The following is a 27,191-nucleotide window of genomic DNA, read 5'->3' on the forward strand; positions in this document are numbered from 1 at the left end:
GAAACAGTCAGAACAACTGGAGAACTAAAACATCCCTTTCCTGGCAGAATTTATTCACATGCACATGTGCGCGCGCGCGCGCGCACACACAAACACACACACACACTACACACACAATAAAAGTGCAACACAAGGAACTTTCTGTATGGATCATTTGTTAGCTAAGAAAGTTGTCTGCTGATGGTGCATTCGTTGTGGTAGATTCCAGTGGCCACAAAGTGCATCCAGAGAAACTTCAACTGTGAACCTTTTAGCAGGAAGTTATGACATTTGGACACTACAGTGTAACCCTAGTTCGTTTAAATCAAGTCACATACTCTTAGTGGTTTTCCTTAGTTTATGATGAATCTGCAGGTGTGGCCAATGCAGCTACAGATTACTTGAAGAAGTCAGTTGAGATTCAATTCAACCTTTACAAATACTATGAACAGAACAACAAACAGATTTTCAAAGAAGCTCCAAAAACTCTGACCCAGTACAACTTGAAATAGTATCTCCCATGGTGTGTTGAAACTGATGGGGGTAGAAATATATGTGGAAGAGAAAAAAAACATTACCTGGATACGTTTACAAAGCTTGTAAAAATGTTAGATATTCAAACCTGATGTGTATTACTCATAGATGTTTTCTTTAGAAAGTATGTGAATCTTATGTATTTCTAAACTTGGACAGACTTAATCCAGCCAATATTAGAAGCAGCTGAAAATTCTGCCTTGCCCAATCACACAACAGCTCGATGGCAGTGATGCTTTACTGCAATCTTTTGTTTAGGGGATCATGGGTTTGAACTCGGGGCCTTGTGCTTGCCTGGCAGGCATTCGGCCACTTGAGCACCACCCCAGTCCTTTTTATTATTCTGATGAGGCTCAGGAAGTCTTGGACATATACCTATCCCTCCAGAGGTACTGGGGAGTTCAGATGTGCGCCATCATACCTGGCTTGGTTTTGGGGTTGCTCTTGAGATAGGGTCTCACTAATTTCTTTGCCCAGGCTGATCATGAGCCATGATCTTCCCATCTCTGTCTGCTGCAAAACTGGGATTTATGCATGAGCCATTATCCTCAGCTATTATAATATTTTTACCTGAGGCCAGCCTGAATTTTTTATAAACAAAAAGAATCCTTTAAAGAATTCCTTACAACTGAAAAACAGATGGCATTAGAAATTAACTTTTTCTGCAGATCTGATAAAAGGCAACTATCAAGAACAGAACATAATAGAAATCTCAAGTATTTCATCCAAGACTTGAGAACATTACTTGTTAGTATCTATTGGTAGGAAAAGACATTTTCAAAGGTGAAACAGAAAATGCATGCCACAGATCGGCATTTAACAACTCAAATATTTGCAGTCAACTTCAAATCCCAAATTAAGTAGTATCCTTGCAAAATAACTAAATTTCTATCACTGATATACTTCTACTGTATTCAAGTGCTAACTGAAGTATTAAAAATGGTATTCAAGTGGTACTATGTCTTACATTTAATCAATAAAATATGTGCAAATTTGTTTGCTAATTGCTTAAGTATATAAAAACATCTAATTTTGCTTGCTTTTATCCACAAAGCCTAAAACTGGAAGAAAAGGGGAAAGAGAACTTACTGTCCCAGCAATACACTGTTGATACACCTTGCCAGTCCTTTATTTTGCTATGACCCACACATTCTTAGGAAGTAAGTCTTGATACTGTCTATAAATCTATCAGAGCTGGGCAGAGAACAAACTTGCTACCCTGAATATCATAAAGCTTTACCATAGTTATTTCACTCACAGAAAAGTTATGTTTTAACTCTTCTAATGCAAATTTATCACCAAAACGGTGACAAGCTAAACAAAAGCACATCAAATAAGGTAACTTATCTTCCTTTTTTACCTGATTCTAAAACATTTTTCAACAGTACTCATAAGTTCATAAGTAACTTCTAATAATAAAAATGCTTGTTAGATTCTGAAAAACAGTAATGGGTAGTTAATCAGGTGTGTGTTCATGCTGTGCGTTTTTGCCACGTTGTAGTGACTGTTTATTCTGCTTATATCTAGTAGCTATTCACTCTCCTAGTGTTAATACCCTCCTATCCTTTTGTGTGACCTCTCTTCTGCCCCATTTTTCAGTCCAGGTATCTTCTAATTAGGTGAGCCCACGGCCCAGGCTCACCCGCTGGGAAAACTGCATTACCTTGTCCATAGTAACTGGTTTGGGGTAGACACGCAATCCAATGCAGGAACGTCAGTAATCAGCGCTTGTTGAAACCATTGAGAAAAGCAGACCTTAAGATCTTACTGTAGTTACTAAGGCAGCGGAGTAAAATCGCAGGTTACCGGTGGCCACTTCACCATAACACACGGAAAGAGAGGAACAGCAGGATGGAAAGTAAGCCACTGCCTCGTGATGACTCACACCTCGTGATCTCAGCTACTCAGAATTACAGTTTGGAATAAACCCAGACAAATTAGTAAGACAGTTTGGGTATGATGGCGTGTGCCTCTAACCCCACTCCTTTCCCAGTGTAAACAGGAAGAGCATAGTGTGGTCCAACCCAGTCCAGGTATAAACGCCAAAGCTTATTGGGGTGGGGATTGCAAGCTAACGCAAAATGGAGTGTCTCAAGTGATAAGAGCGCCTGCTTAGTAGACAGGAAACTCTGAGTTCAAACCCCAGTACTACCACCAAACGTGGGAAGGGGGGTGGGGGGCCCGGGGGTGGGGCAGCAAGCCAAGGGAAATAAAGACGAGTCCAGTCTTAGTACTGGGATTAACCATGTCTGAAGTGTTGTAGGACTGGACTCTAATTAAACGAGAAAGTGTAAGCTCCTACTGCTTAAGCCAGGTTAAGGTTCAATCACTGGAAGTTCTAAAGGTTCTCAGTAATACCAATACGTAACCATTGAGAGGGGAACCCATCTTACATCAGGTTTTTCTAGGTAAGGCCGTCTAAAGATGATGTGTTATATGTTAGTTCTCCTGCGGGTCAGTGGGGCTTAATGGAAACAGCCCGCCCAGGCTAGGTGAGCACTACTTTACCTAACAAAGTGCCACGAGCACACCGGGCCAAGCACTGGCAGCGCAAGGCCAGCGGTCACCATTCGCACTTCCCACCTGCAACCATTTTAAATCTGCTCACCTAAAACGGGACTCACACTGCTCAACTTCTATGAGCATAATACATGATTTCGCTCTCTAAAAGGAATTGTTTCCTTCAGTGTATTGGCATACAGCTCTAGTTGTTCAGTTAATTAATTCAGAAAAACATAAACCAAAAAAAGTCAGTTTGATCTTCTGGGTCGTGTGCCCCTCACAGCTACATTCTAACGGAACCAAAGCATGATCCTTTTGCTCCCCTGCTCACAGCTCACAGCCGAAATGGTGAATTTCTAAAACTCCTGCTTGGATGAGTGATGCTGCCCGTGCTTCGAGTAAAGGGGAAAAGGCAAGTGTAAAAAAACTACCTTTATTTTTTATTTCTTTTTCAGTTACATACTTTTTTAAACAGGGATGTGTTTCATTATTCAGACGTTCAGGCAATGTTGACTTCATTAGTGTTGACAGAAAAGCATAAAAATGCAAAACATTGTTGGCGTAGCCCACACACACCTGCGCTGCCTACCACGGGCCGTCCGTGCTGCCGGAAGACTCCGTCCTTGGCATTAAAATGGAGCACTTAAAAAAAGTATTGCTAAAAAGCAAATGTCTACACACTGGTCTTTGCAGCAAATAAGGGTATTTATACTTTTAAAATATTTAAGTCCATAATTGGATTAATATACACACCTTCTTATGTATAAGGAATTCAGATCATATAAACACTGTACAGTCCAAAAAACCCTACTGAGAATAAAACTAAATAGAGGCTTATGATAAGAAATACAGATAGCCCATGTATTTTACAAATATCATAGACACACAAATTTGGTCAAATACTGTAAAGAAAGAAGTGGTTTCACATTATAATGGCCAAACATCCATCTATCTTGCTCAAAGCAAACAAAAATAAAAGCTCAGTATGTAACTTCTGTAATTTAAGACATTATAACAAATATCTACACAAACAGATAGAATGGAACTGTTGACCAAATGAGACAGCCAATGTCTTCCAAGCTGGGCATAATAGGTCTTCAAAATCAAGAAAAGATCAATCCTAGGACTCAGAGCAACAGTGACAAACAACGTCCTGATTTGTGGTATCATACGATGCTTAATAAATCAAAAACAACACATTGAGCTTTTGGCTAATAAGAAAAATAAATTACAAAGTACAATTAAATACCTGTAAATGCAATAATGAAGTAAAATGTGGATTTGTTTACATTGATGCACATTTTAAATGTTACCTTGAAACAATAAAAAATAAATAAGCACACTGGAGGCACATACTTAAAGACAAAGAGGAGACTGCATGGGATTGGACTAAGTCTCATGAATGAACGGTAAATAGGAGAACTGACCAACATAATTCTTTTCAGCCAGTCTTCTTGTTTTAACCCTTTGAGTCAAATGTGACAAGACTTTCATCTTTATGGCTTAAAACAAAGCACACTAAAAGAAACGTGGAAAGGGCTTCCTCTTCCACACACCTGTTATTCTACTCACACACTGCAGGCACTTCAAAAGACCAGGGAGACAAAGCACCTGACCCATCCTCTCCTAACATTTTTCAATCATCAAAATCTTGCTGCAAGTGGGAAAATTCCCCAAAACTAGCAAAGTTAAAACCAGGGCCTAAAACACAGAGGGCAGTAGAGTGAGTGACCAGTTTTTATTGCTGGGAAGTTTTTGTTTTGTTTTTTAACCAAAGAGCAAAACAATAAACAGACACCCCTGCAGAGCAGCTGGGTTTTCTGCTCGGGGGGAGGATCTATCATTCAGCAATAGCGTTCAGCCTTACATATCACAACCAAGTTCACATTTATTTCTTTTTCTTAGTGTATTTTTAAAAATTCCAACTTCTCAAAATATTCATTCCTTGACGTCTAACATACACTAGTATCTGGAAGCATAAAGTTATATTATACAAATATTTGGACTTTTAAAAAAACAAGTGCTTTTGCCACTTTTGCAACACTGTACTTCACATAGTACGGCGACAAAAGCCAGAGCTGGAACTTCCCACCCTTCTTTGTGACTCATGTTATCACCACCATCTGCTGACCCACCCAGTGCTTTGCTCAGTACCTCTGGGTAGTGACTGTACCACAATTCACAGAGTGAATGCTAACAGGACTCATGAATGACAGTACCGTCAGAAATGCTGAAATCAATGCAGATGACACAAAACATGAACTTCTCAAGGAATTATTTTTAAAATGGTCAGCCAATTCTGGTTTTCTCTGCTGCTGCCCTGTCCATTGAGAAGGAAATTTCCATTTGAGTATGCTTTTACACAAAGTTTCTTAAAAAAAAAAAAAATTAGGTATCTAACTGCTTAACATGTAAGATATCATACTGCTTTCCTAAGCAGGAGAAGAGCTTCTGGAAAACACACTGTGGAAACGTACTCAGCAATATCACCTCATTGGTCCACTCCACTCACTGATGGACAAAGCGCTCAGGTTTTGATCAAACTTTAAAGCTTCCATAAAAGTGAAAGTAGAAAAAAAATATGAATGTAAGACAACCACAAAATGAAGTAGGAAAGTATGACTTTTTGTTTCTAGGAGTGAGTCCTTGAAAATCTGTGGGGTCACTACAGAGATGACTTCAATCACAGGACAGCAGATGAACGTGCAAGTAACTCCCCCGGACCTGTCCGTGGCCACAGTCACTTGTGACGTTGGATGGTTTTCCTTTTCCTTCGTTTGAAAAAACAGCAGCACCTGGAAAGAGAGGAAACAGTGCTTTGTTATACAAACACATTCAACAATGGTTGAATCGATTATACTAACTATCAAGGGTTATAAGAAGCAACAGGCTAGTGCAAAAAAAAAGTAAATACACCAGTGAAGCATGTATATTAGTGAAATGATGGCAGAGTTGTTACTATTATGTCTAATCAACATGCCTTTTAGTTGTAGCAAGATGTCCTAGGAAATGTAGCACACAGGAGCCAGCAATTCAAATGGCTTTGCTCCAGGAGGGGAGACCCTCTGGCACTCTGCATTTTCAGCAACCCAGCACGTTATTTAGCATGCTCAGTAAGCTGACAGGGGCGTGCTCTTCTACGGTCCTCTTAGGCAGCCTCCCGGTTCTCTCTCATACAAGACTGCTGAAGCTACCGTGACAAAGGCAATAATGACCCCAAGGGGAGGGATTTCAGGGTCATCAAGAGTCAGTTTGGATTCCAGAGATAAAAAGAACTAGGAAATACACCCTATATTTCCTGCCATATTATCAACTGGAAAAGAGAAATGTTACCTATAATGCCAAAACTGACAGAGCTAAAAGAATGTCAACCTTACTGTGTATTAAGTGAAAATACATTGAGGACTTCAAACAGCATAATCAAGGTGATTTCATAGTTCAGACTATACACTCAGAGCAACGTAGTCCTGATTGGTTGTATTCCTAAGTGAGGACTGGAGAGAAGCAGGTTCTCACAGTACACCTTCTTCCTGCCAGACTGTACAATGATGTGGAGGCTAACAGGAACTGAAAAGGAGTATGACTCGCTAGCCCTCACCCAAAGAGATTTAGACAATTAATTCCTTTTGTGTTTACTTTTTTCTTTTGGTGGTACTAGGACTTCACCTCAGAGTCCTGTATTTGAGACAAGTGCTGTACCACTTGATCCATGCTCTAGTCTTGAGTTTTACTTTTGGTACAGGCAAACATGGTTAGCTACCCTTGAGTTTTCCATATTGGTGTGCATATTTTGTAATAAAAGCAAAATGTTCTTCCAATTCTTACTAACTCTCATTCATTAAGGAGTATTACCAACATCTGCAAGCTAATTGTAATAATTACCCTGTGGTTTTCTATTTGTTTGTTGTTTTTTTGGCCAGTCATGGGGCCTGAACTCTGGGCCTGGGCACTGTCCCTCAGCTCTTCAGCTCAAGACTAGCACCCACCATCTGAGCCATAGCGCCACTTCCAGCTTTTTCTGCTTATGTGGTGCTGAGGAATCGAACCCAGGGCCTCATGCATGCAAGACAAGCGCTCTACCACTGAGCCACCTTCCCAGCCCTTACCCTGTAGTTTTAAGAGACCTATTATTCTACACTATCTAGTTGTTATCAATCTCTCTGCCTGCATTATCTTTAATAAAAATAATTCCACATCATTTATTGTGGTTTATGCAGAGATCCACATTACACAGCCCCATCCAAACAGCACAAAATGACAGTCAATGAGATGCCAGTAAGAATTGTGTCAGCTGATAAAGATTCAACCAGGACTAGGTACAATTATGAATCTTTACAAACTTTACCTCACCTCCCTGGGGAGACTACCAGGAAACATGAAATGACTCAGTCAGGGGCTTAGAGAAGTGCTGACACAGGAAAGCAAGGCCCACAGTGTAACTGATCTTTCCTATGCTTAGAAAAACATAAGCAAAAATTTATAATGGCAGCTATCAAATCTATTTCAAATCCGTTGCATCAATTTTCTGGAGTGGCAAAGGAAAACATAATTCAAGTGAAAAATGCTTTTTAAGAAATGAAAATCACTCATCTAAACTAAATCTTTCAAAGACTTCGGAAAAAAAGTTGGGAAATATCCACAGGGTAAGAAAGCAAGTAATCAAAAACTGGCATTCAAAATGAACAGCTCAAAATTTAAATATTATCTTTAAGAATCTCATCACAAGAAAGTGGAAATTAATTAGTATAAAGTCCTTTGAATGGTGTTACTGTTTCTAAATATGATGTTGTTTTGAATTCCTTGGTTTATTCTTTTAAGCTTTTTCTAAGATACTATTTTAAGTTACATATGCCTTTTAGAATGAGAAACTTAATGTCATACGTGTTTTTGTGAACATGTTCAAGTCCCAGTTTTCCACACTTGTACTAGCTATTCACATGCCTTATTTATTGCTTTCAGTTCTGAAAGTCAGAACCTAAGTAACCTTTTATTAACCTAAGTATGATCAAATACAGAAATCCATGCCAGGCATTAAGACTAAAGATCTTAAGGTGAAATCTAGTTGTTCAACAACAACCTACCAAAGAAGAACAAAAAAAAGACATAAATTCCCACTAAGTAAAAATAGCTTTAGACTTGCAAAAGCAAAGCTAGACTGTAACTAAAGAAACCACCACCAGATGGCAGCATTGCCTCGTCAAATGTGAATGCATTCAAATTCAGAAATGTTACCAAAATATTTCCTTTCAACTTGATAGTTTAACCCTGGTTGATTCCTTTAAAGTCATTTCCAATAAGAATTATACCCTTAATGATTAAGAATTAAGTGTCTGCTCAATTGTCTCCATCCCAGACCTAAATCAGTACTGTTGACGGCTTTGTTAGCATTAATAAGCATGTGTACCACAACTGGAGCCACGTGGCCCCAGCTTTTACTCCTTATTACACTCTGAAATTCCTGTTCCTTCACATTAGAATTTAAGCTTTAGAAGTAAGGGTTTGCTCCCAGATACATCCCAACAAGGTAGCATAAAGTTGATACTCATTTAATTAATAGCTACTGAATAAATGAATGTTTTGGCTCTGGGGCACAAGCTTTAGTGACCTTCATGAAGTAAAAGTTTCTGTGCGTATCTCACATAGGTGTTTTGGACAGCATTCTTAACAAAGTCTGAACGGTAAGGTCAGGTCAGAAAGCACTGCTCTTTAGTATAGCTGCTGGATGACTGCTCCTGTTTCTACTTCCAATCAGGAAGATCATGGTCTCAGTCGCTCCAAACAAAAACAAGATTGTAATTAAAAGAAAAAAGAAAAAAAGCCTGCCTAGCTAGTAAACACAAGGTCCTGAGTTCAAAGATGGGGGGGGGCGGGAGAGGGGAGGGAGGGAAACTAGAGACAAAGAAACAGAAAAGAAAGAAAAAGCCAGCCAACCTCTCCTTACCTAAGTAAGCTAAGACAAATTATCTTTTAATGGCATCTAATCTTTTAACTCTTTGACAAAGACCCTTCTTCCCTTAAAATTAATACCAAACATGCAATTTCATCTTGCAGTATCTTGATTTTAAATAGGGAGAGGTAGTCAGTTAGGCAGGAAGGGTTCATAGCAGGGGCAGACCATCCATCCACCGAACGATTGCAAGCAGGGACCTACAAGACTCATCGCATCCCAGCGTCTCCCTCTCTTCTGTCCACATGCAACTAGCCTCAGTCTAAAATGACTCACACGATCTTTTCCCCTCCTTTTCTCATGCTGCCTTAGTTCAGAAATTTTTGTCTTGCCCAAACAACTGTTGAGTCTTTGAACAGAATTTCCAGCTGGGTGTGGTGAAGTATGCTTCTAAGCCCAGCACTCAAGAGGCTGACACAAGGGGATTGTGAATTTGAGGTGAGATGAGTTACAGACCAAGACCTTGTCTCAAAACAAGTAAAACATTTTGAAAAAAGAGTAGCTGGAATTTGCAGTGAAGTCTCTCCTCTCTCCAAATCTACCAGTAAACTGCCCATTAGGCTGGGCAGTTTATGATAATGGTCTCATGGACAATTCTCTACTGGCTAAGGCATTAGTCACATGGCTCCTTACTATGTTCTTCACTCAACTTCTCAGTGTCACCTTTATAGGGAGAAGAATGCAACTAGCACATACTACATGGTCTTTCAGACTCTTCTCTCTTCACCTATGATCTTGGTATACCTAAAATCCATTTATCCTACCCAAATCATCTCTAGAGGCTGGGCAATAGCTCAGTGGCGGATCACTTTCCGGACATGTATGAGGTCCTAGGTTCATTAAAGTAAGTTAGATATTTTGTCACTATTTTTTATTTCTGTACCTTGTATGTAAGTTTATCTGATTTGGGGAGGGAAGAAATGGTGGGACAAAGGGTGAACCAATGCAGCAGTGATACTCACTAGACACTGTGTTGGAAATGAACTATACAGTTTGGGGGTTGGAAGGGAAAATCCGGGAGAAAACAAAGAAAGAGGTGACACTATCCAAAAAGAAATGTACTCATCACCTGACTTACGAAACTGTGACCCCTCTGTACATCACCTTTACAATAAAAAATTTTAGAGAAAGTGATATAGCCTTTACTACTATCGCTTTCCTTTGTTATTCTCACTAAAAATCATCTCCTGAAAAATAACATTTTGTTCATTTTTATAATTCTAAAGACTATCAAAGTCCAGAATACTAGTAACTCAATAAATGAATGCACTGTCACCTTAACATACTTTCAAGCAACAAGTTTCTTAATCATTCAAGAATACTGATACAAAACAATTATCTAATTACAGAAGAAAACAAGTTACACCCTGGAGTCAATCTTCTGCTCACTATGATGCTTCAAATAAATGTTTCTATCTGATTGCACTGTTTGCTGGCTTTTAAGAAGCCTGCTTTCTTAGGCAATTACAAATCACTTCCTTCCTTTTTTTCTTCTTCTTTTTTTCTTTTTTTGCCATTACTAGAGTTTGAACTCAGAGCCTAGGTGCTGTCCATAGTTTTTTGCTCAAGGCTGGCATTCTACAACTTAATCTACAGCTCCACTTGCTGTTTAATTAGATAGAAAAAAAATCTGAAATAATTCTAGGCAGGTTTCTAACAAAATCATATAACACAATCTAAAAAAGGAAATGCTGCTGACCTTAGACAAAAACTAGAGGACATGAGGAATGTATTCATGAATCTGGACAAATGTTTAAAATCAACCTCATTAAAGGAAAAGTAAAAACTATGTGTTTAAAGAGTTTTAGTGGAAAGCTAGAAAAGTTTTGAGGGTTCCTATAACCTACCTTAAGGAAAATGTTCCAACTTCACCCTTTTAAAGTGTACCCTACAGTGATACATATTCACAGGGTGGCCAGCCATCCTCATCACCAAAGGGAAAGATGTTTAGTTTCCCATTTCAAAAAAACCCACATTACCATAAGCAGTTGTCCTCCCCCAGTTTCCTGCCTTACAAACCGCTAACCTACTTTCTGGTCCTACATGCTTCCTATTCTGGAGCGTTCATTCAAATGGAATCATCTAATGTGAGGCCTCTGTGTTTGTCTTCTTTCACCTAACAGATTGTTTTCCATTTCACTTCTTTTAAACGGTCACATGACAGTCCATTAAATACTTATTTAATTAACTAGTAATAATTTGTTGAGGCTTGCTATTTTAACCACTGGGGAGGGGGTCTGAGGATGGAAAAAACCTTGTTTTCAACAAATTCAGAAAGTTTCATCATGTAGGAAACACATAAATAGCTTTAACAGAGAAAAGCCAAACCAATCAATGGGACAAAAGGTTAGAGAGTGAGAAAGATGGGGGCAGGAGTGCTGGCCAGACTGTGAACATTACGAGGGGCCTTTTCTGCCATACTGGGAACTAGAGGAGCACACAGTGCAAGGCCTCCGCCTCTGGTCATGTACAGTACTGATCAAAACGAACCCCAGGAAATGGAAACAAGAAGGTGCTTTTTTTTTGTTGTTCTCGCTCTCTCTCTCTTTTTTTTGGTCTTGTTTATCTGTTTTGGGGAGGGTTGTAAGGGGCAAAGAAATAGAGGGACAAAAGAAGAATGAATGCAGTAGTGGTACTCACAAGTCACTATGTTGAAAATAAACTATGTAACTTGTAGGTAGGGATCGAAGGGAAAAACTGGAAGAGAGTGAGGGAAGAGGTGACACTGCCCCCCCGAAAAAAACTGTTCTTATTACCTGACTTATTAAACTACAACCCCTCTGTACATCACCTTTATAATAACAATTTAAAAAAGAGAAATCTGGACATCATGTTCTAAGCAATGGAAAATACTTCCTTCAGGAATAGTTTTTCTGTCACTTTCTTCTTTCTCATTCTTCTTTTAAAAAATTATTTACTTTGCTGTTATTATAAAAGTGATGTACAGAGGGACAGTACTTACGTGAGATAGGTAATAAGTACATTTCCTTTCATACAGTCTCTGTTCCCTTCCTCTCTTCCACCTCTGCCCATGAGTTGCACAGCTCACTCTCATCAGTGTCCAAGGAACTCCACTGCTGTACTTTTTACCCTTTATCCCTCAAGTTCTGTACCTTTCCCGACTTCCCAAAGATGTGTCTCCCTAATGTCTAGAAAGATAACCAAACCCATAGTACATACTTTGACTCACCCCAAATAAACCACTAACAATGCTACTCTTCAAAGCCACCTCCATAAAGTATTCTCTGACCTTCCAAGTCAAGAAGCAATCTCTTTCTTTACAAGCTCTAATTGTTTTTCTGTAATTCGTATCATAAACTGCCCTATGCTAGTACAACTACAATCTTTTCCGCTACTCTGTAATCTATTTAGGAGTGAGAAGAGTACTCAACAGTCTGAAATCTCAGCAGTACAACTGAATGAATAAATGAATAAAAGTAATGGAGCTGATTGAAATCAAGTCTCTGGCAGGAAGTGAGTGCAGAACGAACAGCCTGTTCCCATGAAGAGGGTGGGAAGGAAGGAAGAAAATGAGAGGGACACTGCTGGAAGAATGCAAATGAGAAAGGTCCCTAGGGTCTGGTAATGAGGAAATAACTGGAGATACCAGACACTATACAAGAGCTTTATCACATTTACTTTTCTCCACAACCAGTGAAGTAACACTATTCATGTTCTTTCATAGGAAGGAAACAAGCATGAAGACAGTAACAAGTAAGTGGCAGCAGGACTCTACCAGCTATGCTTAACAGGGGTCACACTACTCTAACCTTCCATCCTGCCATCCTGTCTTCTTAACTGTCCTAAGGAGTGGTCCTCAAAGTCACAAACTCTATTTTATATTTAAACAAAACACACAAATGACACTGACCAAAAAGCACTGTAACCCCTTTGTACAACTCCATAATAATAATAATAATAAATACAATGTGAATAAGCATTTTTAAAGAAATTATATCATATTCGATGATAAGTAAAATGCTTCAAAATTTGCTAATCTAAGCATCTTCCTTTGTTTATTCTAAGTCTGACTCAAAATGTTCCTGAAACTGAGACAGAAAATTACAACTGAAAGCCAGTATCAGTATCATTTTCACAAATAAAAACAATGTTTTTTATGATATCTGATAATTGTCACGAGCTAGTTTGAGAATCCACACTCTCTCCATAGAGTTTATCATTAAGTTTGTCAACATTATATTGGACCACCATGATAACTGGTTAGTAACTAAAATACAGTTTTAGTGATAACATAGGGAAGAGAGTCTGTTGTAAGTATTTCATAGTAATTACAAAGAGGAGAAAAGAAAATCTGCCTCTTTTTCTATTTAGAATAAATAAAAAGAAATGCACAAGCACAAGCAGAGTGGGCATGTCATCTACACAATCAAAACATCACTCAAAGCAAAAAAGTTGCAGCAGGCAAAAGAGCTCCTCAAAAACATATCTTTCGCTCTCCCGAGCTACTATTAATGATAGCAAATATTTTTACGTAGCTTTTACCAATTATAATTTCTATGGTCAGAGGTTCATTTGTTTTTTTGTTGTTTTTGTTTGGTTTTTAACTGCTAAGTATTTGAAATGATAGCCAACGGAGCTATTTCTGCCTGCCTACACTTGAGAACTCACCACATGCTCAACACTTTCTGGCAGCTATACACATAAAAAAAAAAAAATACGAGGAAAAAAAAAAGAGAGAGAGATCATCAGAAACAGCACACAATGAAATGATCACATTGTTTATCACACTAATTATCCAAGCAGAATTAATGTAATTTGTATCTTAAAACTAATAACCAATTATATAACATCCTATAAAATGAATTATTTTTATACTTACAGTCAGAATAATATACATAGTATGGTAACAACTTTCATACAAAGCTCAAGTGCCAAAAGCTAAAAATATGCTATTAATTTTAAATGAGAATATGAACAAAGTTTGTAATTATGGTTATATTATTAAAGTATTTACTGAAATGGCACTATTTGAAATAAAATAATTAAGTGTATTACTTCTTTTATATCTGTTTCCTGGGGGGGGAGGGGAAGAAGTGAATGTGACTACAAATGAACTTGAAACATGCAGAGCTAAAGAATAAAAAGTTCCTAAACGAACGAAAGCAATACGTACTTGGTCTCATCCATCACTTCCACTTCAGTGGGAGCAGTGATGGGCGCATTAGAACGTCCTGCAGTGGGGTCATCTGTGTTTAACTCGCCATTTGTAGAACTTACAACCTGTTTCAAAAAGAAAAAAAAAACTCACAAATCATACAAACATACATTATCCATACGTATATATATACTGTATAAAACAAATTAGAAAATTAATATGAGAAATACAAAACTATTAGTAAGTAGTTGTTCATAATTGAAATAAGGCTAGCATCTTTCTTTTGTGAAATTTTTGTGTTTCACGTCTGATTTTGAAAGTTAACTCTTACTCTATGGTGTCATTGATAGATCGTAAATTCCTTCCTATGGAAACCTTAATAACAATAACAAACGTACTAAATTTCCCAAATTCTCTTGTTTTGTCAAGTCACCCATAGTCCTATTTCTTCCTTTCCTCTTTAATACTAAACCTGAAAAAGTATATAACTCACTCCCCCCTTCTACTGTCAAAAGTTTTCATTTATTCCTCAATTCTCTTATCTATTTTCTGTCTGTACTTCAGAAACATAAATACTTCTCTTGAAGGTAATCAATGAATGGTCAAAATAGAGTTCTGTGAGCCTTGCTCAGCCCTCATCTTCCAAAACACTTCTGCATCTCTTTGATGGAAGCTGATTACTGGGGCGATGGGTCTACACTCAAAACCAACTGCATTACTCATTAGAAGTTTGTTAGGCTCTTTCTCTTGTCACAGGATTTCACTCATTCAGGCATGCGTTCATTCCTTTTGACAAATTATTTGGATCACCTATCCTGTGTCAGCTACAGCCAAAAATAAGACAGTTCCTATTGTTATGAAACTTAGTTTAATGGAAGCAAAGTGTGAAGACACACAATAAATAAATAGACAAACAAGATACCTTATATTGCTAAAGTAAACCCTGGGGTCTTTAACTAAAAAATGGAGAATAGCAGCATCTAATTAACATGGTTTCTGAGAGTATGAAGTGAAATCAGTACAATCTGTAGTGAGTGCCTGGATTCAATGAGACATCTACACAGGTGGCCACCATCATTACGACGAGCATCATTTGTAATCATGGCCTCCACTCTCACACTTCTATAGAAGCCTAACAAGTCACCCAATCTTTTAGCGGCACCATTTGGCACTTTTAGCTGCACCGTTTGGCACCGTAATCTCAACAATTCTAAGGTTAAATCAATCATATCTCTACTTACATCTATTATTTTTCCTATGATTCCCATAGAAAAAAAAATCAGTTGAAGCCTTATTATCTTCCCAGAATTCATCAAGAATTATCTTTGATTTTCTTTAACCTTTATCAAATCCCTTTATCAGAAAAAATTATATATAGATATAGATATATATCTCTATATATGGCATGAGCATCCAAACTGACTATTAGATTTAGCAATACTATTTATTTATAAGAACCTCATAAACTTTGAAAAACTGAAATTAAAAGATTTAACTAAGTTTATAGTATGCAGGTACTGTTCTAGTTACTTGGAATACTACATCATACAAAACAGAAGAGTACCCTTCCCTCCCTCTCAAAGGAGAAAATCAGTTAACATATTTGAGTTAATTCTTGAGTTTTGGAAATGAAGTTATCAGTATTCTATGTGGAATATGCCCTTAGAAATAAACACTAGATTTGGTTTTGCATGTACAGATGAAGACATACAAAACTGCTTTGAATATTTCTGGAAATGATCTAAGGAAAGGAATATAGTAATACCTACTCTTCCCCCCTTTCCGTCACTCTAAAAGCGTTTTACACCACCTTTAACTACCAGAGAGCTTTGGATACAGTTGACAGAAGTTCACTGAATCCTCTCCCTCCCTCTCTCTCTCTCATCGGTCGTAGGGCCTGAACTCTAGGCCTAGGCGCTGTCCCTCAGCTCTTCAACTCAAGGCTAGTGCTCTACCACTTGAGCCACAGCACCACTTCCAGCTTTTTCTGCTTATGTGGTGCTGAGGAATCGAACCCATGGCCTCATGCATTCAAGGCAAGCACTCTACCACTGAGCCACCTTCCCAGCCCTCCTTTTCTTTTTTTATTTACTAGCCCTGGGTAGCTGAAGGGATAAGTGACATCATCTCAAATTCCAGTTTCCTCTAACCTGTATGCCTTTACTTCAGGTTTCATAGTTCATAATCTAAAAACCAAAGTATTTCAAGTTCCAACAACAGTTACTATATATACTTTACATGCACAGTACCTAGTTTATTCCAGCTGGTCAAGGAAGATTGTCATAACTGACTTGGTTATATAAGCTTTATATTGTGGAAATGTTTCCAATTCCATTTGACCTGGATGATCAGAACCAGAGCAAAAGGAAGCAGTATCTTCCTTTATGTACTTGTTCCCAGGTTTCCCAAATTCCCTAACCTTTTGAGTAGAGGCCAATAGCTCCCAAGTCAGAAGAAATGTCATACGTGGTTAAACAGTGATAGTGCTGCTGTCCTCATAAAGCCACCCTACTTAACACAGCGATTTGAGAGAAATGTCATGGCAGTAAAGCTGCTTTCATTTACAAGCAGTTGTGTTTATACAAGGGAGGAATAAAGATTTATTATAAATAATGTATCATTACAGTGTCTGAAACCTAAATTAGTCAACAAAGCAAGCCATATTCTAAAGAATTATATTTAGATGATATTTTTAGAATTCATTTGAACTAGAAGACAGGTATTTCTGAAATATTAGTGTTCATCAGGATCATTTCTTTGAAGGAAAATTATATAAAAATGTCAGATGCTCTCAGACTCGACATTTCAAAAAACTTGAAAATTCAGATGTTTTTAGGATTGTTATCTATTCTCTTATTCTAAAGAAATTTTCTCTCACATTACAATTTTGAAAAGAAACTTAGTATAGCTCTTATTTTAGAGTAAGAGAGGGTAGGGGCACCAGACTGTAGTTTCACTATCAAAATTCAAGGGAACACTTTGGGGAAACAGCTCATAGGTGAGCATGTGAGAGATAAGTAACAGTTCACTCAAAAGATGCCTACTAAAGAAGTCACTTCAGGGGCTGGGAAGGTGGCTCAGTGGTAGAGCGCTTGCCTTGCATGCCTGAGGCCCTGGGTTCGATTCCTCAGCACCACATAAGCAAAAAGAAAAAAGCTGGAAGTGGCGCTGTGACTCAAGTGGTAGAGCGCTAGCCTTGAGCTGAAGTGCTGAGGGACAGCGCCCAGGCCCAGAGTTCAGGCCCCACAGCCGGACCAAAAAAAAGAAGAAGTCACTTCACAGGACTCTGAGTACAGAGATAACCCATCTTACAAAGGTAACAGAACTTTTGTAGGTCTTTTAAAGCAAATACATTTTCTAAATAGAGTTAATTCATGAGAAACTAGTTACACAACTATCTTCCAATATATATTTGACTCTTTCAATCATAATTACCAAATGCAGTTGATATTCAATGTATTAACCAATCAGATTTCCATCTACCCAGTAAGCATATTAGAAATACTAAGTCATTGTGTATTTTATTTGTGCACTCAGTTTTGTTCTAAAAGACATCTGAAAAATATGATAATTTCCAGAGAGTTACTGGACCTGTGTATATTATTTGAAACTAAGTTTCTTACATACTCTAAAAATTACAACTAGAGATCTGATATTCTTAATATTCCAAAAGATGGCCGTAAGGTCTCATAGGCTCTGAACAATGACAAACCAAATGAATTTTCAAGCTAATTTTCACTGGTAGAGCTATAATAACCCTATTTTCTTTGATCACTAAAATCGTCAGAGATGTTACTGTTAACATTATAGAAGAGTATCAAAATAAACTAATAATAATAATAAATGTAATAAATGGACAAGAATAAATGGACAAGAAAATTCTAAACTAGACCACAGAATGTGATCTAGAAATTATTAACATAATAAAGGCAGGTAACTACAATTCTGTGCAGATATCAGATCTCCAAAAAGCTACAAAAGGAATGTGTGATTCTAACAGTTGCTCAATTTTGTTCCTTACTCTCTAACTTCAATGATTTTATAGCAGTAATTGAAAATAGTTAGTTTTAGAAAATTCCACATTCACAATTCCACCACTGATAATTATGTGTTCTACCAGTGCCAGACATAACTGTCCAATCCTTTTTCTAGCCTTTACTCATACTTCTGTACTACACTAACTCAAATATGACAAATTTATTACAACAGTTAATGTTATTCTTTCATTTTCTTAACGGTGTCTGGTTACATGTATTTTTTCTGGTCTGAGACTGGGACTCAAATTTGGAACTTGACATTTTTGCTCATGGTTAGCACTCTACCAACAGAGCCATGCCTCCAGCCCCTACATATGCCTTTTACATAGTTTGTGATTTTGTTTTGCCCCCAGGAGCTCAAAATTGCACTAATCCTAAAATACAATCCCAAAGCTTCCCATCTTCAGGGGATAAACTACATACTAGGCAACAGGTCCTTAACTTCTGCCTTTTTTTTTTAATTGTGAAAATACTGTACAGAGGGGTTACAATTACATGGGCAAGATAATGAGTACATTTCTTATCCAGCATTGTAGCCTCCTCCTTTGTTTCCTCTTCTCATCCCTTCCCATCATCCCCCTGCCCCCCCTACCCAATTCTCTCCCTCCTCACCAAAGTTGTAAAGCTCGTTTTCAACATAACAACTTGTACATCTCATTGTTGCAATGGGTCCACCTGTAGCCCTATTTAAATGATTTGTTTTTTCCCTTCCCCTCCACACATTATACCAACATCAAATACAGTGAAAGCAGGGGTTATATCTTATAAATGTGTTATATAATCTTATAAATGTGTTTAGAAACAATCGCATGAAAGAAAAAAAAATCTGAATACATATCTTAGGGTTCTTGACTTCTGCCTTCTACATACAGATGCCCCTCAGCAGAACAGGATGCAAATGTTCAAGTGATACTGAGTCAAGAGAGTGGTGTTACTGTAGCAGGCACAAGGGTAAGACAAGGAGAGATAACCAAATCTGCTACTAATAGTACACTTTTCTAATGGCTTACTCTGAGAGGTGTGTTCATTGTTACATCTCCACACATTTATACTGTATTCCAATCCATTTCAACCCTTCTATCCTCCTAGTACATTTTTTTTTCCTGGTTGTGGGGCCTGAACCCTGGGCCTAAGCGCTGTCCCTCAGCTCTTCAGCTCAAGGCTAGCACTCTACCACTTGAGCCACAGCGCCACTTCCGGCTTTTTCTGCTTATGTGGTACTGAGGAATCGAACCCAGGGCCTCATACATGCAAGGCAAGCACTACCACTGAGCCACCCTCCCGGCTTCCCTCCTAGTTCATTTTTAAACCTAATTTTCAAGTTCCAATTTTCCAAGCAGGAAAGTATCAAAAATAACAGAAACCTTCCTTTCCACTCAGCCCTTGTATTCAACTAAACTCTTCTTTCGAATTAACTTTTCTCATCTTTCCACCTCTCTCCATCTCACTACTTATCAATGTTCCTAAGCAATGGTCTAGCTGTGCCCTGACTCACAGTTCTTTTGCTCTCATCTCTAGCAAAGGTGGTCTTCAGAAAACACAAATTTAGTCAAGTAGTCCTCTACTTAATTTTCTTTGGAGTACATTCCAACTTTTTAGAGTACATTCCAAATATTACTTTGTTATTAAACAAGAACTATCTCCTGCAAAATTTGCCTACTGCTTATCTCTCAGCCTGATTTCTGACACACCAGATTAGTTGAATTTAATTTTTGAATATGTCTCTCTGCTCTACAAATTTATACATGCTCTCTTTTCTACCCTCTTCTCTTTTCCCTTTCAACCTTCTCAACTAATTAACTCATTCACGTTGTTTTGGTCTTTATTTGGGTATTACATTTTTCCAGGACTAGTGTGTCCCTATATATTCTCCTGGTACTTTGTGGTATCTCTACTGCCTATTCACTAGCCTCCTCTATCTATGGAAACCTCTAGAGAAAGATAGTGCCTAGCACCTAGAAACCATTCAGAGAAATACTTTCTGAACACTCAAGGTTAAGAAACTGAATGTGACAGATCTATTTCTCAGCCATGTTTATTACCAATGACTACCCAGAGATGGATATTCAATTTCCTAGGGATTTTTACAGACCAAGAACAGATTCAAAATAAAATCTTCAGATGTTTGCATACCATTCCCAGTCTCTTCTGTGGGAGCAGTTTATCAATGTACAACTGTGGAATAACATAATTTCACTAAAATAAAAAAAATGGGAAAAATTTCATTTGATAGTTCTTTCTTTTTGGCTGGGCCTGTATATTTCACTTCTGAGAAATCTTTAAGATTACTCAACATCTGTAAGAGATGGAAAAATAGTTTCTTCATTTATGAAAAAACAGATTCTATTTATCTAACACATTCTAAACCCAGCCACTGGGCTAAATATTGGTGTGTTTGGTTTTTTTTTTTTTGTTTTTTGTTTTTTACTAACTTTTACAACAAAATCATCTGCTAGAGACATTATTAATGTCCTTTTACTGATAATCTGACACAGAATTTGAACCAAATTTGTCATCACAGGCTTGTGGACTTAACGACAATGTCACCAATTTGTTAACTTCTATGTCTGGTCTACTATGCAATACTTTAGGAAACACAGGGAGCTCAAGTTTAGACTCTACTAAGTCAGTGTCTACTACAATGCCTACCTAAAATAGCAAGTACCGGAAGATTTTTCGATAGGCTAAAACTAGCAAGAGGTTTCAGCTGGCAGCAGCTCTAAACAAGCTGGGATACATTACAGTAAGATGCTACCAGAGGAATGCCATAGGCCCCGAATGGCTCATTTTAGACAACCACTGAATATCTTATATCTGAATCAGTTGTATTATTTTTGGGTGAAATACCTTTTCTTAGAAAAGATATGCAATATTCCTTTGCTATTCATTGACAATATGTCTTTCTCAGATAAAGACTTCGTATCTCCTGAATGCTTCAAAGTATCCCACAGGTGGTTAATGACCCTTGCATGAAGACTCTCAAAGGAAAATTCTTACCACAGTTATTTTCACTAATAAAAAATTTTGAGGCCTGGCACTGGTGACTCGTGCCTATAATCCTAGCTACTCAGGAAGCTGAGATCTGAGGATCGTAGTTCAAAGCCAGCCTTGGCAGGAAAGTCCATGAGATTCTGATCTCCCATAAAACCACCAGAAAACTGCAAGTGGCGCTTTGGCTCAAATGAGAGCGCTCGCCTTGAGCAGAAGAGCTTAGGGACAGCAGCCCGGCCCAGAGTTCAGGCCCCATGACCAACAAAAAAATAAAAATAAAAAGTTTTCTTTGAGCTGGCTTGTACCGGTCAGTGATGGAACATCTTCTTACCACCTATAAGCACCATTAGGGAGTCTGTCTTCTCTCTCCTCCTCTTTATTTTTTTGCCAGTCCTGGGATTTGAACTCTAGGTGTTGTCTAGGTGGTATCCCTGAGCTTTTATGCTCAAGGCTAGCACTCTATCACTTTAGCCATAGCTCCACTTTTAGCTTTTTAAAAAATGTTATTATTTTTGATGGTTAGTTGAAGGTAAGGGTCTCACAGACTTTGCAGCCCGAGCTGGCTTTAACCTTCGATCCTCAGATCTCAGCCTCCTGTAACTAGCTCCCAGCTTAGTTTTTTTCTCTTCTTAGAACACCTTAGTTCTCTTTCTATTTTCATTCCAGGTTAACTATAGTATTCAATTACAGTAACCATATTAACTTAGATTTTATTATTTTATAATTTCTTTAGTTTAAGCAGGTATCATAACATTTCAAATAACTTTGAAAACACGCATAAATTGCAAAGTATGGTATAAATTGCAAAGAATTAGATGAATTTAATTTTATTTTTCATTGGGACAAGACTCAAGCATTATCTTACTGTTAGTGAAAGTTTTCATTAATGTCAAACATTTTTAATGTCTATCATGTCAGGTCTATTTAATACTGTAAAATACACTCATTAACTCACTGAAAAAAGTAAGTAATTTCTTGTTTTACCTATGTAATTATTGTCCCTATTGCTAGAATTCTAGTTAGTAAACTAATGAACATTAGTCAGGCACAGTTTTTATAGGCAGAAGAGTTTTAGAAAGAAATGATCAAACCATATGAAAAAAAAAAAAGTATGTGAAATACTGCAGTGGGTCAAAAATCACACTCATTCACCCTTTGATAAACCCAAAGGGATTCCTTGAGCCACATAAGTAAGAAGAGGCAAGAAAATCAGCTGCATAATGATACAAAAGTGACAGGATAGCCATCTAGAAACACCTTAACAGTTGCAGACTTCCCTGAGCACTGAGCAAAACACATAGAGGAACTCAAATGCATGTAAACATAGGTAGATACATACACAATTCAGTTTCTCTTATGCAAGTTAAATATATCATTTGTCCCTAGTAGCTTTTCCAAAGGAACTGAAGTGATAAAACATTTTATACTTCAGGCACCCTTTGCCTGTGAGCCCTTCACTCTAGACTTAATTTATAAAACAAACATTTCTACTATGTATTAACTAAAAATTCCATAGACTACAAAATTCTATGAAGAGTTGGTTACTTCATTTAAGTTATCTCTAAAATTTAAGGATGAGAAAAACAATCAAACTCATAAGATTTAATCATGGGTTTAGAATTTAAGGAAAGAGTAAACTCAAGAGCATAGACTTGGTTGATTAAATATTCATTAAGAAAAATGCAAAATTGATCAAATATAATAGGAACTGTTAACTAGAAATATGTGTAGAAAAACAAAGATTCTAAAATGAAATAGAGATATAACCTTATTTATATTTATATAAATTTAAATTTTATATTTTCTTAAGCAGATATTTTAAAAAGTATAAGAAACTCAATACACTTTCCCAACTATACAGTACACACAAATGACTAAAAGAGACAGCTTGAGAGGGCAGACTGCAGTAGCTGTTCCTAAGTGTATATGAGAAAACACAAACCGCAATTTTAAAATTGCTTTAAATTTGTGTAAAAATTAACACAATTTATGAGAGGAAGTATTTAATAAATACTTATCACGGAAACTATCTATCCAACCATTTTCTAAAAGGAAAAGCAAAATGTTCCTTTATAAAAATCAGGGCCAAGCCAGGATTTGGTGGTTCGTGCCCATAATCCTAGCTACTCAAGACACTAAGATCTGAGGATCACAGCTGGAAGCCAGCCAGAGCAGGAAATGTCCAAGAGACTCTTAACTCCAATTAGTCACAAAAAGCCAGAAGTAGATCTGTGACTCAAGTGGAAAAGCGCAAGCCTGGAGCAAAATAGCTCAGTGAGGGAGCCCAGATCCTGAGTTGAAGCCCACTACCAACAATAAATAGACAAGCAAACAAATAAACAAATAAATTAGGGCCATAGTCATTTGATCAATTAATCAGAAAATATATTCTGAGTACTGAAGATGAAAAGTTTAGATATATATGAATGAAAACTGACAAAAGCAAAAATCAATGCATGGAAAAAGGTATAAAACTGTCCTATTACATAAACCATTACAAAAGATATATTATTGAAAATCAAGCTTCATAAATATTTAAAATAATATAGTTCACTTTTCTAGTCTGTTATGAGTATGACTTAAATATTTTAGATGCATATGTCTGCAAAAATGAACAAAGGCAAAATTGCAGTATCCCTGGTGGCCTTTTTAGAACATGTTAATTTTGTTCTTTGGTTAAATAACAAAAGAATAGAATTATGGACAGAATTCAGCAACAAGCTTTCCATAAGGATATAAAATCATGCCATGAGTTCAAAAAAAAGGGTTAGTGTATAAATTTGGGGAATAAGCACTCATGCAATAATCAGAAAATACCTGTACCGAGCCACCATGTCTGTCTGCTGCAAGGTGAGCTCTCAAATGGTGGGGATTTGCCTGCTGGGAGTCCCAAGCTGCCCTGTGGTCTGCCGACTGCCATTTATTTAATGCATGTGGCATGCATGGAAGAAGAAAAACCCAATATGTTAAACATCTCATCCTCATAACGTATAAAACAAATGCATAAAGGAATTTAAAAATATCCTCACTATCCTAATAATAATTAATCACAGGTGCATTTTTTTTTGCACACAAAGTGTGGACAACTTTCCAAGTAATAAAATTTTAGAAGTAAAAGGGCTTTGTAAGTTCTGTGGCCTCTCAGTTGATAAAATGAGATTAACAAAGAACCAAGGAAGTAAAAATGGCATGTCCAGTCCAAGACAGCACTCCAAATAAATCTCAAGTGCACCAAAAAAAGTCTACATTTTCTTACAGAAATCCCTATGTTTTCTTATGAAGAGCTATTTTTAACAATGTAAAAAGAGAGGCCTTAGAAAGATGTATATGAGATCTTAGAAAAGTTTCTCTCTTGTTTAGTATTCTATTCCTGATTATAAAGATAATAGGATAAAACAGAAAAGGTTCTTTGAAAAGTGAAGAGAATATTACATGACAAAAAAACTGTTTTTTTTAAAACAGTCCTACATTTATGAGTCTCAGATTTCCTGTTTTAGAAAAACTCTGCTTTGAATTAAGAGAATTCACTTCTATAAAAACATGCTGAAAATTCTCAATTTTTTTTGATATCCTAGCAAATCTGTATGGCTATAAGTACAATCTAATAGTAACCAACTAGTAGAATTAAGAGTAGTTTGGGGGTTTGTCTTTATTTTAAGAATAGCTTCTTAACAACGGTCAATTCCTGTGTTTCAAGAAATGTGAGCAACACTAATAAAAAGAATGGAGAAAATTTCATATTTTAGTCCTTGCTTGTTTGGTTCTATATTAGCTACTTTATCTGCCTCACATTTTGAGATGGGAAATAGTATGCCCATATTACTAATGAAGACACTAAACATTTCCCTAAAGTCTCAAGAGCTAACAAGAAGCATAGGAGGGATTCCAACTCTGCACCTACTGCTCTGCCAATAATACTGCCAAGCTGCTTATAACAATGAATAGATTCTAAAGTCTTCAGTACTCTTTGCTTGCTTTCTTTTTCAACCCAAGTTAAAGGAATTTTGGCACCAAGTACAAAGGCTAAAGGAGCCAAAAAGTACATGTGCAACTATAGAAACTCTTGGGGCAGAGATGTTAAAGCTCAAGTAGAAGATGTGAATAAATGTTCTAGCATTAAATTTTCTAAATTAAATTGCATAATGTAAAATTACATAGTCAATGTCATTTATATAAAGTATATCATCAAAACAATTATGATAGCTCTTTCTATTAAAGCTTCAAAATTCATAACCAGAATTTGGCAGATTTATGCCTTATATTTAAATAAACCAGATGAGTTTAACTCTACAAGTGAAAATGGTGCCAAAATTGAGATAAATATCTGAGAGACAACAGGCAAAGTGTCTTTTGAGGTTACAGAACTCTTGCTAAGAATGAAGCTAAAATAACATACTGTCTCTTTATATAAACGACTACACACATCTAGCATTTATATAAAATTATAGGATCACCTAAACAATTGTTGACTCAATAAAAGCTTATCAATTATTTATTAAGGCACATGACCAAGGTTTATACCCTTGAAAGAACTAACTTTTTCCTTTGGAATTGAAAGTCTCTCACAAAATTTAAATGTTCATTGATATGCAGCCATTTAAGGAGAGATTTTCTAGATACTCAATTTTTCTGCTATAAGAATCTATATATTCAGAAACCAAATTCAATACAACAAACCAAGTTTATATTAGAAAATTTACTGAAAATTTACATATGTAAGTATATACATATAAGTGTGTGTATATATATATTCTCCCTAAATTTAGTGTAAAAAGGAATAATATATTTCTAGCTTCAGTAAGCTTACAATCTAGTAAGGAAATACAGATTATTGTTCTTCTAAGTATATTCAAAAAATTAACTAGACAAAACATAAAACTAAGTCTCAATTTTTGAGCTATTACCTTCTATATCACATTCTCAGAGTGCTCACAAATGATCAACTTATTGTAATTTGTATTATGAGAACTTTCATTGCACTAATTATTTGAAATTAATTTTTAATTGGCTCAACTTTACAGCAAACAGTGTTACATACTCCCAAAAGCATAGCATTTTATTTGCTATATAGATTTTAATAAATGGTGTTCTTTCAGTTTCTCCCTGTGTTGATGCTCACTTAAACTTTATGGGATAAAAGAGATAAAAGTAAAACAGGACAAGACATTGTCCTTCTGCAAAAAAGGTTATAACCAATTATCTCTAGATACTCTATTCAATTCAAGGAAGAAGTAAAACTTTTAAGGCAAAGATAGCTTCAAAAAAGCTTGCTTTATTCCATTCTCATTCTCAAAAATATGAACTCTCAATTGTCAACTGATATTCTGTAACTTGTCACTAATGTACTCTGCTCCAAGAAAATTCAACTGCTTAAATTTATGCTTTTTTAAAAAAACTGCTCACTATTCTTGCCAGGAACTGATGGCTCACACCTGTAATTCTAGCTACTCAGGAGGCTGAGATCTGAGGATACTGGTTCAGAGCTAGCCTGGGCAGAAAAGTCCATGAAAATTTTATCTCCAATTAACTACCAAAAAGCAGGAAGTAGTGCTATGTGGCTCAAGTGACAGAGTGCTAGCCTTGAAGACAAAAACTCAGGGACAGAACTCAGGCCCTGAGTTCTAGCCCACAGATCAGCACAAAAAAAAAAAAAAGATTCATTCTTCACATGCATCTCAAAAGCCGCCTTTTCCTTATAACCTTTACCAGATGCACAAATATTTACATAACACTCTCCATGCACTTTATTAATTCATCCCATGTGATACAGCTTATTCTGCTCAGAAATGTAGTTTTATGTGTATTTATTTGTGATAACAGTAACGCCAGCAACAAGAGATTTATTGAAAGCTGACTATACATTTGAAATCAGCATGTATTATTATTCAGGAAACTGGAAGTTTTGTGTTATTAATTAATTTGCCCAAGGTCCATATAAGCCACACCCATCTATGTATGATCCTGAGACTTGGGTGACCTCTTAACTAAATAATTGGTCCAAAACAATAATCTCTTAGATCTTCAATGGTCTTCCTTACTTCTCCATTTCTAAAGGAATACATAGAAAATAGCTTTAAATAGCAGA

The 27,191-nt window shown here is 36.8% G+C and overlaps 1 protein-coding gene across 8 annotated transcripts in view; it reads right to left on the reverse strand.

Annotated features, from left to right (window-relative positions):
• Window positions 1–3,434: 3,434 nt before the first annotated feature.
• Csnk1g3 (casein kinase 1 gamma 3) overlaps window positions 3,435–27,191 on the reverse strand; it is an 88,680-nt gene continuing 64,923 nt past the window's right edge. For 2 of the 8 annotated variants that reach the window (XM_042674354.1, XM_042674353.1), the window contains exons 11-14: window positions 23,924–24,019; window positions 14,097–14,203; window positions 13,592–13,615; window positions 3,435–5,810 (exon numbers count right to left, since the gene is read on the reverse strand). In XM_042674354.1, the coding sequence (XP_042530288.1) occupies window positions 5,756–5,810; window positions 13,592–13,615; window positions 14,097–14,203; window positions 23,924–24,019 (282 nt within the window). In that variant the 3' untranslated portion in view covers window positions 3,435–5,755. The remainder of the gene's footprint in view (window positions 5,811–13,591; window positions 13,616–14,096; window positions 14,204–23,923; window positions 24,020–27,191) is intronic. The other 6 variants (XM_042674359.1, XM_042674358.1, XM_042674357.1 and 3 more) reach the window with 3 other exon arrangements.

Source organism: Dipodomys spectabilis, unplaced genomic scaffold, assembly GCF_019054845.1.
Source record: "Dipodomys spectabilis isolate Male_0828 unplaced genomic scaffold, ASM1905484v1 ptg000019l, whole genome shotgun sequence".
NCBI classification, from domain to species: domain Eukaryota; kingdom Metazoa; phylum Chordata; class Mammalia; order Rodentia; family Heteromyidae; genus Dipodomys; species Dipodomys spectabilis.